The 16,702-nt window shown below is 36.8% G+C and overlaps 1 protein-coding gene across 2 annotated transcripts in view; it reads left to right on the plus strand.

Moving 5' to 3' along the window:
* DMD (dystrophin) overlaps positions 1–16,702 on the plus strand; it is a 2,214,577-nt gene that overhangs the window by 509,960 nt on the left and 1,687,915 nt on the right. For both annotated transcript variants that reach the window (XM_027607979.2, XM_027607980.2), the window contains exon 5: positions 12,934–13,026. In XM_027607979.2, coding sequence (XP_027463780.1) covers positions 12,934–13,026 — 93 coding nt within the window. The remainder of the gene's footprint in view (positions 1–12,933; positions 13,027–16,702) is intronic.

The raw sequence follows: 16,702 nt of genomic DNA on the forward strand, positions 1-16,702 counted from the left end.
GCCTTTCTCAAGAAACAAGAAAGGTCTCAAATACACAACCTAACCCGACACCTAAAGGAGCTGGAGAAAGAACAGCAAAGAAAGCCTAAACCCAGCAGGAGAAGAGAAATAATAAAGATCAGAGCAGAAATCAATGAAATAGAAACCAAAAGAACAGTAGAACAGATCAACGAAACTAGGAGCTGGTTCTTTGAAAGAATTAACAAGATTGAAAAACCCCTGACCAGACTTATCAAAAAGAAAAGAGAAATGACCCAAATCAACAAAATCATGAATGAAAGAGGAGAGATCACAACCAACACCAAAGAAATACAAACAATTATAAGAACATATTAGGAGCAACTCTATGCCAGCAAATTAGATAACCTGGAAGAAATGGGTGCATTCCTAGAGATGTATCAACTACCAAAATTGAACCAGGAAGAAATAGTGAACCTAAACAGACCTATAACCGCTAAGGAAATTGAAGCAGTCATCAAAAATCTCCCAACAAACAAAAGCCCAGGGCCAGATGGCTTCCTAGGGGAATTCTATCAGACATTTAAAGAAGAATTAATACCTATTCTCCTGAAACTGTTCCAAAAAAAAGAAATGGAAGGACAACTTCCAAACTCATTTTATGAGGCCAGCATTACCTTGATCCCAAAACCAGACAAAGACCCCCTCAAAAAGGAGAATTACAGACCAATATCCTTGATGAACATGGATGCAAAAATTCTCACCAAAATCCTAGCCAATAGGATCCAACAGTACATTAAAAGGATTATTTACCATGACCAAGTGGGATTTATCCCTGGGCTGCAAGGTTGGTTCAACATCCGCAAATCAATCAACGTGATACAATACATTAACAAAAGAAAGAACAAGAATCATATGATCCTCTCAATAGATGCAGAAAAAGCATTTGACAAAGTACAGCATCCTTTCTTGATCCAAACTCTTCAGAGTATAGGGATAGAGAGTACACACCTCCATATCATAAAAGTCATCTATGAAAAACCTACAGCTAATATCATTCTCAATTGGGAAAAGCTGAGAGCTTTTCCCCTAAGGTCAGGAACGCGGCAGGGATGTCCAGTATCACCAATGCTATTCAACATAGTATGAGAAGTCCTAGCCACAGCAATCAGACAACAAAAAGAAATAAAAGACATCCGAATCAGAAAAGAGGAAGTCAAACTCTCACGTTTTGCAGATGATATGATACTGTATGTGGAAAACCCAAAAGACTCCACCCCAAAACTGCTAGAACTCATACAGGAATTCAGTCAAGTAGCAGGATATAAAATCAATGCACAGAAATCAGTGACATTCCTAATTACCAACAACAAGACCGAAGAGAGACAAATCAAGGAGTCGATCCCATTTAGAATTGCACCCAAAACCATAAGATACCTAGGAATAAATTTAACCAAAGAGGCAAAGGATCTGTACTCAGAAAACTATAAAATACTCATGAAAGAAATTGAAGAAGACACAAAGAAATGGAAAAACGTTCCATGCTCATGGATTGGAAGAACAAACATTGTGAAGATGTCAATGCTACCTAGAGCAATCTACACATTCAATGCAATCCCCATCAAAATACCATCCACTTTTTTCAAAGAAATAGAACAAATAATCCTAAAATTTGTATGGAACCAGAAGAGACCCTGAATAGCCAGAGGAATCTTGAAAAAGAAAAGCAAAGCTGGAGGCATCACAATTCTGGACTTCCAGCTCTATTACAAAGCTGTCATCATCAAGACAGTATGGTACTGGCACAAAAACAGACACATAGATCAATGGAACAGAATAGAGAGCCCAGAAATGGACCCTCAACTCTCTGGTCAACTAATCTTTGACAAAGCAGGAAAGAATCTCCAGTGGAAAAAAGACAGTCTCTTCAACAAATGGTGTTGGGAAAACTGGACAGCCACATGCAGAAGAATGAAACTGGACCATTTCCTTACACCACACACAAAAATAGACTCCAAATGGTTGAAAGACCTAAACGCGAGACAGGAGTCCATCAAAATCCTAAAGGAGAACACAGGCAGCAACCTCTTCGACCTCAGCCGCAGCAACTTCTTCCTAGAAACATCGCCAAAGGCAAGGGAAGCAAGGGCAAAAATGAACTATTGGGATTTCATCAAGATAAAAAGCTTTTGCACAGCAAAAGAAACAGTCCACAAAACCAAAGGACAGCCAACAGAATGGGAGAAAATATTTGCAAATGACATATCAGATAAAGGACTAGTATCCAAAATCTATAAAGAACTTCTCAAACTCCACACCCAAAGAACAAATAATCCCATCAAGAAATGGGCAGAAGACATGAACAGACATTTTTCCAAAGAAGACATCCAAATGGCCAACAGACACATGAAAAAGTGCTCCACATTGCTCGGCATCAGGGAAATCCAAATCAAAACCTCAAGGAGATACCACCTCACACCAGTCAGAATGGCCAAAATTAAGAAGTCAGGAAACGACAGATATTGGCGGGGATGCGGAGAAAGGGGAACCCTCCTACACTGTTGGTGGGAATGCAAGCTGGTGCAACCACTCTGGAAAACAGTATGGAGGTTCCTCAAACAGTTGAAAATAGAGCTACCATAGGATCCAGCAATTGCACTACTGGGTATTTACCGCAAAGATACAAATGTAGGGACCCGAAGGGGTACGTGCACCCCAATGTTCATAGCAGCAATGTCCACAATAGCCAAACTGTGGAAAGAGCCAAGATGTCCATTGACAGATGAATGGGTAAAGAAGATGTGGTATACATACACAATGGAATATTATGCAGTCATAAAAAGGATTTGAGATCTTGCCATTTGCAACGATGTGGATGGAACTGGAGGGTGTTATGCTGAGTGAAATAAGTCAATCAGAGAAAGACATGTATCATATGACCTCACTGATATGAGGAATTCTTAATCTCAGGAAACAAACTGAGGGATGCTGCAGTGGTGGGGGGCGGGAGGGATGGGGTGTCTGGGTGATAGACATTGGGTAGGGTATGTGCTATGGTGAGCGCTGTGAATTGTGCAAGACTGTTGAATCACAGATCTGTACTTCTGAAACAAATAATGCAACATATGTTAAGAAAAAAGGAAAAGAAGAAGATAGCAGGAGGGAAAGAATGAAGGGGTGTAAGTCGGAGGGGGAGACGAACCATGAGAGACGATGGACTCTGAAAAACAAACTGAGGTTTCTAGAGGGGAGGGGGTTGGGGGGATGGGTTAGCCTGGTGATGGGTATTAAAGAGGGCACGTTCTGCGTGGAGCACTGGGTGTTATGCACAAACAATGGATCATGGATCACTACATCAAAAACTAATGATGTAATGTATGGTGAGTAACATAATAAAAAAAATTAAGAAAACATAAAATGCATCAGTGAAGAATAAATAAATAAAATTGCACTTCAAAAGCTTCTGCCAATTTTCATACCATTAAAAAAATAAAAATAAAAAAAGGTGTTTTCTAGTGTAAACTTCTTTATTTGTACAAAGTTTTTAAAAATTCTCTTTTGGAAGATAGAGATATGAGAGGAAATAAAGACAACCTGCTAAGTGGAGAGCCAAATCCACAAAAGCCAATCAGTCCACCCTTATGTTGTGTATACTGAACATAATTCGTCATCGAATTATGAAAGATTCAGTATATGCATCTCTCAAGGGAAAAAATAGGTATGATTTATGTCTATTGGTCTTAAAATTTTACATAAATTTTAAACACAGTATAACAGCACATGCTGTAGAAACAGCAAAACTACTTTGATTTTCCTGCATTTTTTGATCATTTAAATGCATTATATTTGGAAGGATTACATAAATACTTGAGGAATTTCTCTTGAATATGGAGAAGTCTCTTTAGCTTGACTACACAATGGCAGATGTTTTATGAAAAGCGCCTCACACATTTTAATAGCAAATCCTAGTTGTCTAGAATGTTGGAATGAAATTCTGTTATAAGCAATTTATTTGAGAGAAATGTATGGGTATAAAAAACAAATAAATAGAAGGTAGAAGTATCTGCATGAGGTTGAAGTATCAGGAAGGATCTTTATATAATAAATTCCAATGCATTATAGTTTCTTAACTGTTAGTTACTGTTTAAGATTCTGGTTAAGGAAATCTACCCAAACTTTTAAGGATGACATTCCATGATTCCTTTTGACGTCTTGTCAATCTTTGTGAGTCTTAAGATTCAATTTGCAGCATTTTTTGGTTAAACTCACATACTTAGACTGATCAGGAAAATGATGGCTTACCTTTGTCTCCTACCCCGTCCCTAATTCCAATAATGCTCAGATTGTATTCTGCATATCAAGGAACTAAAGTCACTTCTTAGGATAAATCTTGAAATTTGAAATGTCTTAAAGAACCACATCCTTTGAAACCCATGTGAGGGACGTCCGAGCCCTACCTCATTTCATTTGGCTGAATGATACAAGATGGTTCCCATGTTGAATGAGATATAACTCTACAACTTCCAAGTTAGAACTGCAAATGCTTAAATGATTCACACACGAAAACTGGGAAAGTTTATCCATTTCCCTACTCCCTCAAAAGTTTAAAAAGCCTGAAAAAATTCTTTTAGAATTTTGTCATAGGAATATTACTCCCTTGCTGTTATTCATCTTTTTTCTTCCTTCTGCTCTGTCCTAAGAACTTCCATTTTCATTATTTGACCTGGCTATTGTGATTATTTTTATGTCAAATGTTCCGCATTCTAAAGTCACTGTGTAGCATTTCACATTCGATGTGCTATTCCTCTTTCTCTAAAGCTAATTAAAAATAATATAAACTGGCCCAGGTCAGTAATCTCCTTTCACTAAACCATCATATATCAGATTTGCTTTAAAACTTAGGGTTTTTTTCAGTATTTTTAAATCTTAAATATATCAATATAATATATAGAAATCCTTTTACTATAACCACCATGGGATATATAAATTTGGCTTGTATAAGATATTATTGACAATGCTAGATTGCATCTATGCCCTAAAGGAACCTGGTATAAAATAAAACCTGGGATAAAACAAACATTGCTCTCTTGAATAAACAATGAAAGAGAATTGCTCCTCATAGCCCAGTAGTTAACACCCTAATTATATATATATTTTGTAGACGCTAAGTATCTTATTTATTTTTATTTTATTTAAAATCAATTAATTAACATATAGTGTATTATTAGTTTCAGAGGCAGAATTCAGCGATTCAACAGTTGTGTATAACACCCAGTATTCATTCCATCAAGTGCCCTCCTTGATGCCCATCACCCAGTTACCCCATCCCCCACCAACCTCCCCTCCAGCAACCCTCAGTTTGTTTCCTATACTTAAGAATCTCTTATGGTTTGTCTCCCTCTCTGATTTCATCTTATTTTATTTTTCCCTCCTTTCCCCTATGATCCTCTGTTTTGTTTCTTAAATTCCACATAGGAGTGAAATCATATGATATTTGTCTTTCTCTGATTGACTTATTTCGCTTAGCATAATACCCTCTAGTTCCATGCATATCGTTGAAAATGGTAAGACTTCATTTTTTTGATGGCTGAGTAATATTCCAACACATATATATATATCATCTCTTCTCTATCCATTCGTCTGTCAACGGACATCTGGGCTCTTTCCACAGTTTGGCTATTGTGGACATTGCTGCTATGAACACTGGGATACAGGTGCCCCTTTGGGTCACTATGTTTGTATCCTTTGTGTAAATACCTAGTAGTGCAATTGCTGGGTTGTAAGGTAGCTCTATTTTTAACTTTTTGAGGAATCTCCATACTGTTTTCCAGAGTGGCTGTACCAGCTTGCATTCCTACCAACAGTGTAAGAGGGTTCCCTTTTCTCCACATCCTTGCCAACACTTGTTTCCTGTCTTGTTAATTTTTGCCATTCTAACTGGTGTAAAGTGGTATCTCATTGTGGTTTTGATTTGTGAAATATTTATATACTAACCTTAGAATTACTAAATAGATATTTTTGTACAAAATCTGGTGCTTTTGTCTAAGTATTAGTGTGGGCACAAAAAAGGAATTCCTTCTAGTTTGTGTCCTCACATGATAACAGTAGGCTACTGTATTTTGAAAGCTAATTTATTACATTTCCTCAGTGCTTTTTTTGCAGTTTGTGCATCCTGATTCAAGGGATATTTTCCTAAGAGTTCACATTTAAATATTCTATTAGGGCCATAAGAAGGTTGCATTATGGCAAGAAAAATGGTGAGAATTTTCTATCCTCTAAAATTAAGTTTGAACAAAGCATCTTGCACAGAGAACACTGCAAAACTCAGAGCTAGAATCCAATGTTACTTTATGAGTAAGGTCTTAGGCCTGTTTGCAGGAACTCATAAAGCCAATCTTCATGTGTAGGCGAACTTGTATCTGCAAAAATTCAATGCATGCTATTTAATTTTCGCACACTATCAATTTTCACACTTACTCATTTAGTATCAGATGCTTTCATTCTGCAAAACAGGTAAACATAATTTTGGGCATCCTTCATGACCTCAATATTGAATTTCCTGCTATCTAGTGCTGGTCACAATACTGATACATGCGCACACACACACACACACACACACACACACACACACACACACAGACACACTCATACACACTGGTTCTATTAACATATATGTCATATAAATGTTTTTGTTTTGCTTACTAGACACATAATTATTCATTTAACACAGATTTTATTTTTTAAAAGATTTTATTTATTTATTTACTTATTAATGATTTTATTTATTTATTTGAGAGAGAGAATGAGAGATAGAGAGCACGAGAGGGAAGAGGGTCAGAGGGAGAAGCAGACTCCCTGCTGAGCAGGGAGCCCGATATGGGACTCGATCCCGGGACTCCAGGATCATGACCTGAGCCGAAGGCAGTCACTTAACCAACTGAGCCACCCAGGCGCCCAAAGATTTTATTTATTTATTTGTCAGAGAAAGAGAGAGAGCACAAGCAGGGGGAGCAGCAGGAAGAGGGAGAAGCAGGCTCCCCGCTGAGCAGGGAGCCCACAGTGGGACTCCATCCCAGGACCCTGGGATCATGACCTGAGCTGAAGGCAGACGCTTAACCACTGAGCCACCCAGGTGTCCCCATTTAACACAGATTTTAACATATTTCAGTTTTTGTTTTTCCTTTCCATAGTTATTTAGAAATTGGACTGAGAATCCTTGAAAGATATAACTCCAGAGCACATATTAGAAAGATATTTAAAAGAAGCCATTGTGCACATGGTTATTTAAGAGTAGCTAGTAATGATTTTTTTTATAAGAACAACATCATTCCTAGCTACATAGTGGGAAATATGGCAATATAAAAACACCAAGTATATCAGAATTTAGAGTCAAAATGGGCCAGACTGTCGATGAGGCAGGATAGTAACCAAAAGACCATGAACAGTCCCTTTGAGGCATGACAAAATACCTCCCTCTTTTACAGCCTTAGTGATTATTAATTATTGTTATTTCTTATAGTCCTTGGTAATTTGAAGAGAGACAAAACGTAACCAAAACAAATAATATTCCTTGTCTACATGGTGGTATGCAATATTTATTAATTTAGAGAGAGCCTATTAAAGCCTTTAATGAAGAATTCTCTAGATTTAATTAAGGAATTCTCTCTCATATCCAGACCTGGTTTTAAATCTGACCTTGCGAAAGCTTCACGTGATTTTGACATTCTGTTTCCCTCTAGGTAAAATGTATATAAAAGAGTAACTATCTCATACTTTTACTGTGATGATGATGTGGGCAGAGTGAAAGCTGTATTCAGGGAGAACCTCATAGGCTTAAGGTTTTTTTAAAAGATAGAGATAAAATAAGTATATATCTTAAGAGATTATAAAAAGAAAAACAATAATGAAAAGTAAATTCAAAATAGAAGACTGAAAAATATAGGTCAAATTGAGTTCAAAAGCTAGCTCTTTGAATAGATCAACAAAAGAGATGAACCTCTTCTAATCCTAACAAAAGAAAGTAAGAAGAGAATGAAAAATAGACAAGATTAGTAATAAGAAAGGATGTGTAACCACAGATTCAGAAGAAACTGAGAAAATACTATAAGCAATTCTGTGAAATTAATTTTGAAAAATCTGGGACATGGATGATCTCCTAGAACAATGTAAATTACTAAAATTGACATAAGAAAAGCAGAAAATTAGACTGATTACTTCAGAAAACATTGGTAAGTATTAGAGATCTCCCATGGAAATATATACCAGGATTCTCACATGTGAATTGAACCTAATCCTTAAAGAATACTTCCTATATTTTAAGCTATTCCAAAGCATATAAGAAGATAAAACCCTGCACTTCCTTTTGTGATGTCAGAGTAACCATAGTACCAACAGTCAATAAACATAATATTAAATGATAAATATATAAGACAATCTCACTTATGAATATGAATAAAAAAATTAGATGGTCAAACTATATAAAATTGATTAAACCATGTCTTACATGTGGTAAGTACTCAATAAATGTTAGCTATTAGTTGCAAAGAGCTCTTTAAAATTAAGAAGGAAAACTACTTATATAAAAATGAAAAAACCATATTAACAGATAATTTACAGATGAAATTATAATCATCAGTCATACAAAAAGATATTCCAAATGAAGTAGGAATCATGGAAATGAATTAACAATGCAAAATCTTTTTATTCATCAGACAGGCAAAATGAAAAAGCGGAAATCTCTATTGCTGGGAAGGGAAGAGCCTATTCATATACATTGCTGGTTAAAACAGTAAATGCTAAAAATTTTTTTTATAAAGAAAAACCTACCAAGGTGCCCCTGGGTGGCTCAGTCGGTTAAGCATATGAAATAGAGAATATATGAGTGAAACACCACTTATAAAACATGGTATTTACTCCAGCCCCTGATAAGCTCTATTCTACTTTATTTCTCTATACATTTGACTTTTCTAGGCACTAGATATAAGTGGAATCATATAATATTTCTCATTTTGTGTCTGGCTATTTTTACTTAGCATAATGTTTCCAAAATTCATCTATGTTGTAGAATTTGTCAGAATTTCCTTCCTTTTTAAGCCTGAATAATATTTCAGTATGTATATACTACATTTTTTGCTTGTCCATTCATCTGTCAATGGACATTTGGATTGTTTTCACCTTTTGGCTACTGTGAGTAATACTGCTATGAACATTGGTATACAGATATCTGTTTAAGTCCCTGTTTGCAGTTCTTTCGGGAATATATCTAGAAGTGGAATTTCTAGATCCTACTTAATTTTAATTAGTTTTTATTGTGTGGCCTGCTATTAGCTTATGAGCTTTTTTGACATTAGGAGTTCTATTTTGCTCTTCTTTATTCAAAGCTGAGCACAGTACTTGGACATAATAGAGATTGGATCTTAGGAGGGATTTTATGAGGATAAAGAAAAAGTGGAACTGTCTCCCTGCTGATACAGGGAGAAGGCTTATTAAAGTGGATCGAGCCAAGCCTGTTGCTTGCTCTAAGTCTCCCCAGGATGATCCCTATGGCAAGTCCAAACATAACTACCAGCAGTGATTTCCCCAGTATAGGTCTGTCTCCTAAAATAATCACATCTTCTCCATTAAAGTAACTGAATTTTCAACAACGTATGGTCTGATTATCATTCTCACTACAGTTAAGTTCCAGAAAGTAGGAACACATTTTCTCTTTTATTCTCTAAGTACTTCAGTGCCTGACATGTATCCAAAATGTATTTGTTGAATGAATGCATCAGTGAATCAATTGATAAATTTATAGTAGCTTTTCCATATGGAGGAGCTCCTTCCTTTACTACCACATAAGGAATCTCCAAGTGAAATGTAGATCATGGTGCTTTCTTGTTTGTGAGTTATTTATCTCCCCTGGTATCTCTATTTTTTGTTTCCCTAATGAATTCTAGAAACTTGTTGTATTCTACTTTGTGCAATTAAAACAACAATATTATAGCAAATTATTATCTACTTGTGTAGGACAAATTTATGTGAATGCTCAGTAATTTGAAATGTTCAATATAGCTACAGTAAACTCAATTAGGAAGAACTTGCATGGGATACTCCTAAAATTCAAGTGTACAACAAAAAGCATCTGCATTGCAGAAATAAATAGACATGTAACACCTTATAATGGCAGTATCACCTTGACTTTCCTCTACCCAAGAAAGTCAAAGTCTTTCATGTTAACCAGTTTTCAGGGCTTCCATTTATCCACTCCTCAACTGAGCCTTAGTGAAATGTCTACTTGCATACTGCTTCAGGCTGATTTCTCTGTAAAGTCCTGATGGTACCAATCCTCACATCTAATCTATTGCATAGCTCAGTAATATCCTCTACTATAAAATATATGTGGAATTCAACTATGGGCTTGTATCTTGATCTTCTATCCTTGTTCAAATGATTCTATATTATTTTCTGTATTTTCATTTGTTTTAAGCCAACAGACCAATAATGTTTATATTGTTGGGATATAAAAATAAATTTGAGTATTTGATTATCCCCTAGACCTGTAAGTAAGTTTATAGGAGGCATAATTGGGAGTGATTTAACAGTTATACCAAAGGGTAGCCTTTTTTTATTGTTTTCACCTGGATTTCCCAGAAAGCTTCATATTTTTAAGTTGTAATAATATTTAGAAAATTAAGATGAATGATAAGGAATATAATTTGCCATTGAGCGAGAGAATGGTGAACCCATCTTACTTAAGGAAGAAACAAATGGGAAAGAGAGATTGGAGTGACACGTTGAGCAGTAAGGATTTGGAGCCTGAGAAGATGAAAGGTTTAATCAAAATGACTGTTGGCTCTTTAGAGAAGATATCCATGGGAGGCTGAGGAATGGGCAACTCTCTCAGGTTGCTGCCCTCAGGACAAGACAAAATGGCAGGATCCTTGAGATAACCAAAAGAAATTCAAACAAAAGGATCAGTGAGCCAAAGATAGTGAATAGGGAAAGAACTCTGAGTTACTTCTTAACCCTCACTCCTGCTCTGACAGTTTCACACCCACTCTATAGACCTTAATCTGAAGGTGCCTATTTGGATTATTGTGATGTTTTCTCCTGTTCAGGTATCCCCAGATGCCCATTTTTTTAGTTAATCTTTTTATTTTGAGATAATTGTAAATTCTCATGTAGTTGCAAGCAACAATACTGAGAGATCCTGTGTACCTTTAGCCAAGTTTTACCCCAGTGGTAATATACTATAAAACTATAGGATGCTATGACTACACACATCAACATTGGTATAAGTCACCAATAATATTCATATTTCCTGAGTTTTACTTGCACTCATGTATGCATGCACAGGTGTTTTTAATTCTGTACATTTATCACACGTGTACATGTGTGTATCCACCATCACAGACTAGATGCAGAACAGATCCGTCACCACAAGGATCCCTCAAGCTGCCCTTTTATTTTTTTTATTTTTATTTTTAAAGATTCAATTTATTTGAGAGAGAGTGAGAGAGTGAGAGAGAGAGCTTGAGCAGGGTGAGGGGCAGAGAGACAGGCAGATGCCCCGCTGAGCAGGGAGCCTGATGCAGGGCTCCATCCTGGAACTCCAGGATCATGACCTGAGCCGAAGGCAGACACTTAACCGACTGAGCCGCCCAGGGGCCCCTCTTTCTGCCCTTTTATAACCACATCCACCTACCCCATTCATTTACCCTGATCTCTGACCTCTGGCAATTGCTACCCAGTTCTCCATTTCTAGAACTTTGGCTATTCAAAACTGTTATATTTAATCCATACTATATCTAACCCTTTGAGATTGGCTTTGTTTTTTCAACTCAGCATTCTTCCCATGAGATTCACCCAAGTTGCTTTGTGTATCAGTAGTTTGTTCCTTTTCATCATCGAGTGGGATTCCATGGTATGGATGTACCACAGCTTGTTTAACCATTCACCCCTGAAGGGCACATATGCTGTTCTCCCAGATGGCTGTGTTTGACTGTTACAAGTAAAGCTGATATGAATACATACACATAGGGTTTTGTAGAAATATAAGTTTTCATTGCTTTGGGATAAATGCCCAACAGCCCAATTGCTGGATTGTATGCTAAGCCCATGCTGAGTGTTGCAGGAAAGTACCAAAATGTTTTCCAGAGTGCCTGTACTATTTACATTTCCCCCAGCCATGCATGAGTGATCCAGTTTGTACATATCCTCATTGGCATTTGATGTTGTCACTGTTTTAAAATTTTAGCCATCATGGTGTGTAGTGCTAGCTTACTGTGATTATAATTTGCACTTTCCTAATGGCTAATAATGTTGAACATCTTTTCATGCACCTATTTGCCTGATGCTTATGTTTAACCTGACTCCACCTAAAAATATTAGAAACATAAAGGACAGGAGATAGGATTTGCCTTAAAAAAAACAAAAACAAAAACAAAAACCCCTGCCAGATTTTGATTCCCAAACCCAGTCCTAGATAGAGCAAACAGAGCTCACCATAGCTCCATTATTTATTAGAGTTCTAATATCTGTTTCTAAAGCAAGGGCATTTTAGTCAAATGCAGTTACCCCTAATTATAATAGCACTCCTTTGAGCAAGATTAAAAGACTGATGAAATATTTTTTCATTGAGTTTCAATTCTGTATTAGGAAGCATATATTAATTTTAGGCATCCTTTATGAGTTATCATTGTTATATGTTTTATTTGAAGAAATTCTGATTGGCATCTTTAATCTGCAGTAATCTATTTATATACTAAAAGTACATTCATTTCCTATCTCTTTGTAAATGTCTTTAGGGGCACTTGTTTGTTAAAGAGAGTGCATTTACAAATGCATTTTGTTTCATTTTTAGATTATTTTTTAAAAGCTGTAATACTGCTTAGGCTCTGAAAATAGCTAAATGCAATTACCTTCGCATTTTGTTTTCTTTCCAAATAGACATTTTGTCTCTTTCCTTAAATGTTTTCTCTTTATCTTTAACAGGTTGATTTAGTGAATATCGGAAGCACTGACATAGTAGATGGAAATCACAAACTGACTCTTGGTTTGATTTGGAATATAATCCTCCACTGGCAGGTAAGAATCCTGATGAATGTTTCCTTTTTGTGTAAAATGTTGCTGATCCTTCCTTTCATTTTTACCCCTTGACCTGCAAAGCAAACATGTATACCTCTAGCAATACAAAACCCATCTCCATAGCACTGCCTTTTAAATTGGCACAACTGATGTCATTTGAAATGTGAAGGATCAGCAGATTATAAAACAGGTTCTAGAACATTGCAGGGATATTTTTCTAAAATTTACTTCCACGTGTGGAGATGAGCCAAAAAAGACATTCTCATCAATAGATTAAGAAAAATATTTTTCACAAATATGTGTCTTCTATAACTCGTCTATACGCAAATCTAGTTTCGTAAAAACTGTTAATGACTACCAAATGAAGGAGACTTTGTGAATCCTTTGTATTCCTCAATATAAATTAATGCCAATAAAAGATTGGTGGGATGTGATTATCTGTATATATGTTATACATATAAACTAACTTCATAACCTGCTTTGGGAATTATATATTTTTTTTTTTCTGAACACCTCAGTATAGGGTTTTCTGAATGTCTATTCTTACTGGACCTCTGCAAAAATGGATCAAAGGTCATTTGATTTAGTAAAAAGAGTATACGTTTTTTCAGTCAGACCAAAATGAACTTAAATTTCAACTCTCCCATTTACCATCTTGTAGTGACATTGGGTATAATGCCATCCGTTTCTGGGCCATAATTCCCTCACTGTTGAGACAGAAAAAATAATAATTAACATGTATATTTCTTGTCAGGATTAAAGGAAAGAATATCTGCAAGGCACTCAGTGCACTATGCCATTGTCACTACAGGTGTATCAAATGAATAATTTTGATTGCTTGGAGTTTGGTACTCATATGTTAAGAATCTGGAGGAAAATTGGGATGTCTGCTCTTTTACTAGCAGTGATTAATTTTTTATAAAACAATTTCTTTGATATGTAACTTATATATCATAAATTTACCCAATCTAAGTATAAAATTCAAAGTGTATCAACGGGTTTAGTTCTCTTGCTCAGGGCTTTTCAAATTATTTTGAGCAAGGAACAGTTTTTTTCCCCCCAATCCATTAAAGATTTTGGGATATTTACAGGGTTGCACAACCATGAAAACAATCTAATCTAATTTTAGGCCTATTTATGGTCATTCCCCACTCCAACCCCCAACCCTGGGCAACCATTTATGTATTTTCTGTTCCTTTGTCTGCTTTTTTGGACATTTCATATGAATGAAGTGATATAATGTGTTCTTTTATATCTGGTTTCTTTCACTGAACATAATCTTTGAGGTTTATCTTTATTGTAGCAAGTATCACTACTTCATTTAGTAGGGTTGATTTAACTTAAATTGTACTTTGCTCCTGCTCAGAGTCAGTACGTAGACCAGAGGTATACCTATTTCAACTCAGCAGTTGAATTGACCCCCATATTGACCCAATTGACCCCCATATCCTTTTATTCTAAACACTCTGAACAGGCTCAATCCTATTTTACAGCAATATGGGAAGAGATAGAGGACAGCATAGTGGATGATGACAGAAAATAGACCATGAGAACCTTAAATGAACCCTAGATTCCCAATTCTGGGTCTTTTCCATATAGTGATGATGTCAAATAGAACCAGCAAGGCAACATAGGGCCCCCCACCAAACTGGTTTACTTCTGTTGCTGAGTACTTCTCAAACTGTCTTGAGGAAAAGACAGTTTTTTCCTCTTTTTTGAGAACCTTAAATGAACCCTAGATTCCCAATTCTGGGCCTTTTCCATATAGTGATGGTGTCAAATAGAACCAGCAAGGCAACCTAGGGCCCCCCACCAAACTGGTTTACTTCTGTTGCTGAGTACTTCTCAAACTGTCTTGAGGAAAGAACAGTTTTTTCCTCTTTTTCACTGTATGTAAATTACAGTAACACTGAAGCATTACAAAGATGAAATAAAAGACACAGAAAACCCAAGCCATTTTATCATTAAACTCAACAGACGTATGTAGGACCTTGTAAAATTGTTACAGAAGTTTCTAATGGACTATCCATTTTATTTATCTTATGGCCTGGTAACAAATAGTTCGTGGAGGGACCCCATCTTGCAGAAGACACTAAAGTTGCATAGATGTTGGTCATTACCAAGCCAGCAGGAGAAGTTAGGCATGAGCAGAGACCCAAAAGGCTATTTTAATTGTATTTTTCACCCAAACCGTCTCTCATATGATCTCACACTTTTTTATTTTCTCAAAACCCTTTCCAACTCCAACTCCACTCACTGCAATATAGAGTTTCAAAACTACCCTGATACTTTTTTCATTTGCTCGCGAGCTTGTTCATTTTTTTATAATTAGCATGTAGAGGGGCTTTCACATTCCAGAATACTGGAAGGAATGCTTTTGCCGCCTTTCCTTGTCTGAGACGTCTCTTATGGTCTGTTGTTTTACATCTATGTCCTTGAATCCCCACATCCTTGTAATTGCAAGGGTGTAGACTCTTCGCAGCCCCTGCCTCCTTATCTCATCTCTCTTCTATCACCCTGCTTGGTTCTCTTAAAACTACTAAATACACTTATAAAAAATTCCTCCTGCTCAATACTCCTCATCATAACCCAATGAATCCCAAGAGGTATTTTCACTGAGAGTACATATTTGCCTTCCTATTAAGTAGTCAAAAAGCCATTGAATCTCAGCAGAGATTAAAGGACACTCTGGCCAACCTAATGTACTTTCCAGATCTATCAGATTGAGAATGGCATTAAGAGATGGAAAGATGTGAATCTTTTGTTCCAGTGCTACATACTATGTTATTAATAGTGCCTCAGAGGACTTCTCTTTGAACTTGTAAAAGCTCAGGAATGCCTACCCTATCTTTCCTGTCACTAGTTTTCCAGTTTCCATGTAAATAAAATTGTTGGCCTGAAAAAGAAATGCCTCTATTGAGGAATAAGAAGCTTTGAACAAAATTGTGAAGTAGACAACATGTGTTGGGCATCTTTTTCTTCCTCTTTTTTAAGTGCAAACCTTCCTTTTTAGGGTGGTCAGCTCAGTCCTGACAACCAGCTGGAGATACAGACATATCCTGCAAACAGTGATATGCTGTTCGAGGTCAGGTCCCCACCTTTGTTGGCCAGGTCAAAGGAAGTACTCAGATCCAGGGCTACTTTACATGGCAATGTTTATTTATTTGTGATTTGCCCATAACAGGAGAAAGAAGGTTTTGGCGCTGCTGAAAGCCCTTGCTGTAAACTCCTGTCTACCTAATGCCTTGTATGCAAGACAGTTCTTGCTCTAGTTTTCTTCACACACACACCATCCTTCCCTTGTAGAAGACTATCCCTACCCCTCTCTACTCCTACCTCTCCACCACGGCTCCTTGTTGTCACAGGATGGATTGTGGGAAGTAGACGTTGAATTTAGTGGGCAGGACATTCATTAAGGCACATCTTTGGGATGAGTACTTGAGGAAGGGAGATGGTAACTGGAATGAGAAGCACTGGAGCTGTGATGTACCTCCCCCAACCCCAGCAATGGCTGTTTGCAACCCCATGGGGGAACTGGGAGCTGGAATAGCCCTTCAGTGTTGTTCTCACTGGGGCTGACGTGGCTGAGTCTTTATACTATTTCCCTTCATCAGTCACTAGATGTGGACTGCCCTAGGAAGGGCTTGACCTTAGGTGACATGACTCTGCAACTCAG

This window comes from Zalophus californianus, chromosome X, assembly GCF_009762305.2.
Source record: "Zalophus californianus isolate mZalCal1 chromosome X, mZalCal1.pri.v2, whole genome shotgun sequence".
In the NCBI taxonomy this organism is placed as follows: Eukaryota; Metazoa; Chordata; class Mammalia; order Carnivora; family Otariidae; genus Zalophus; species Zalophus californianus.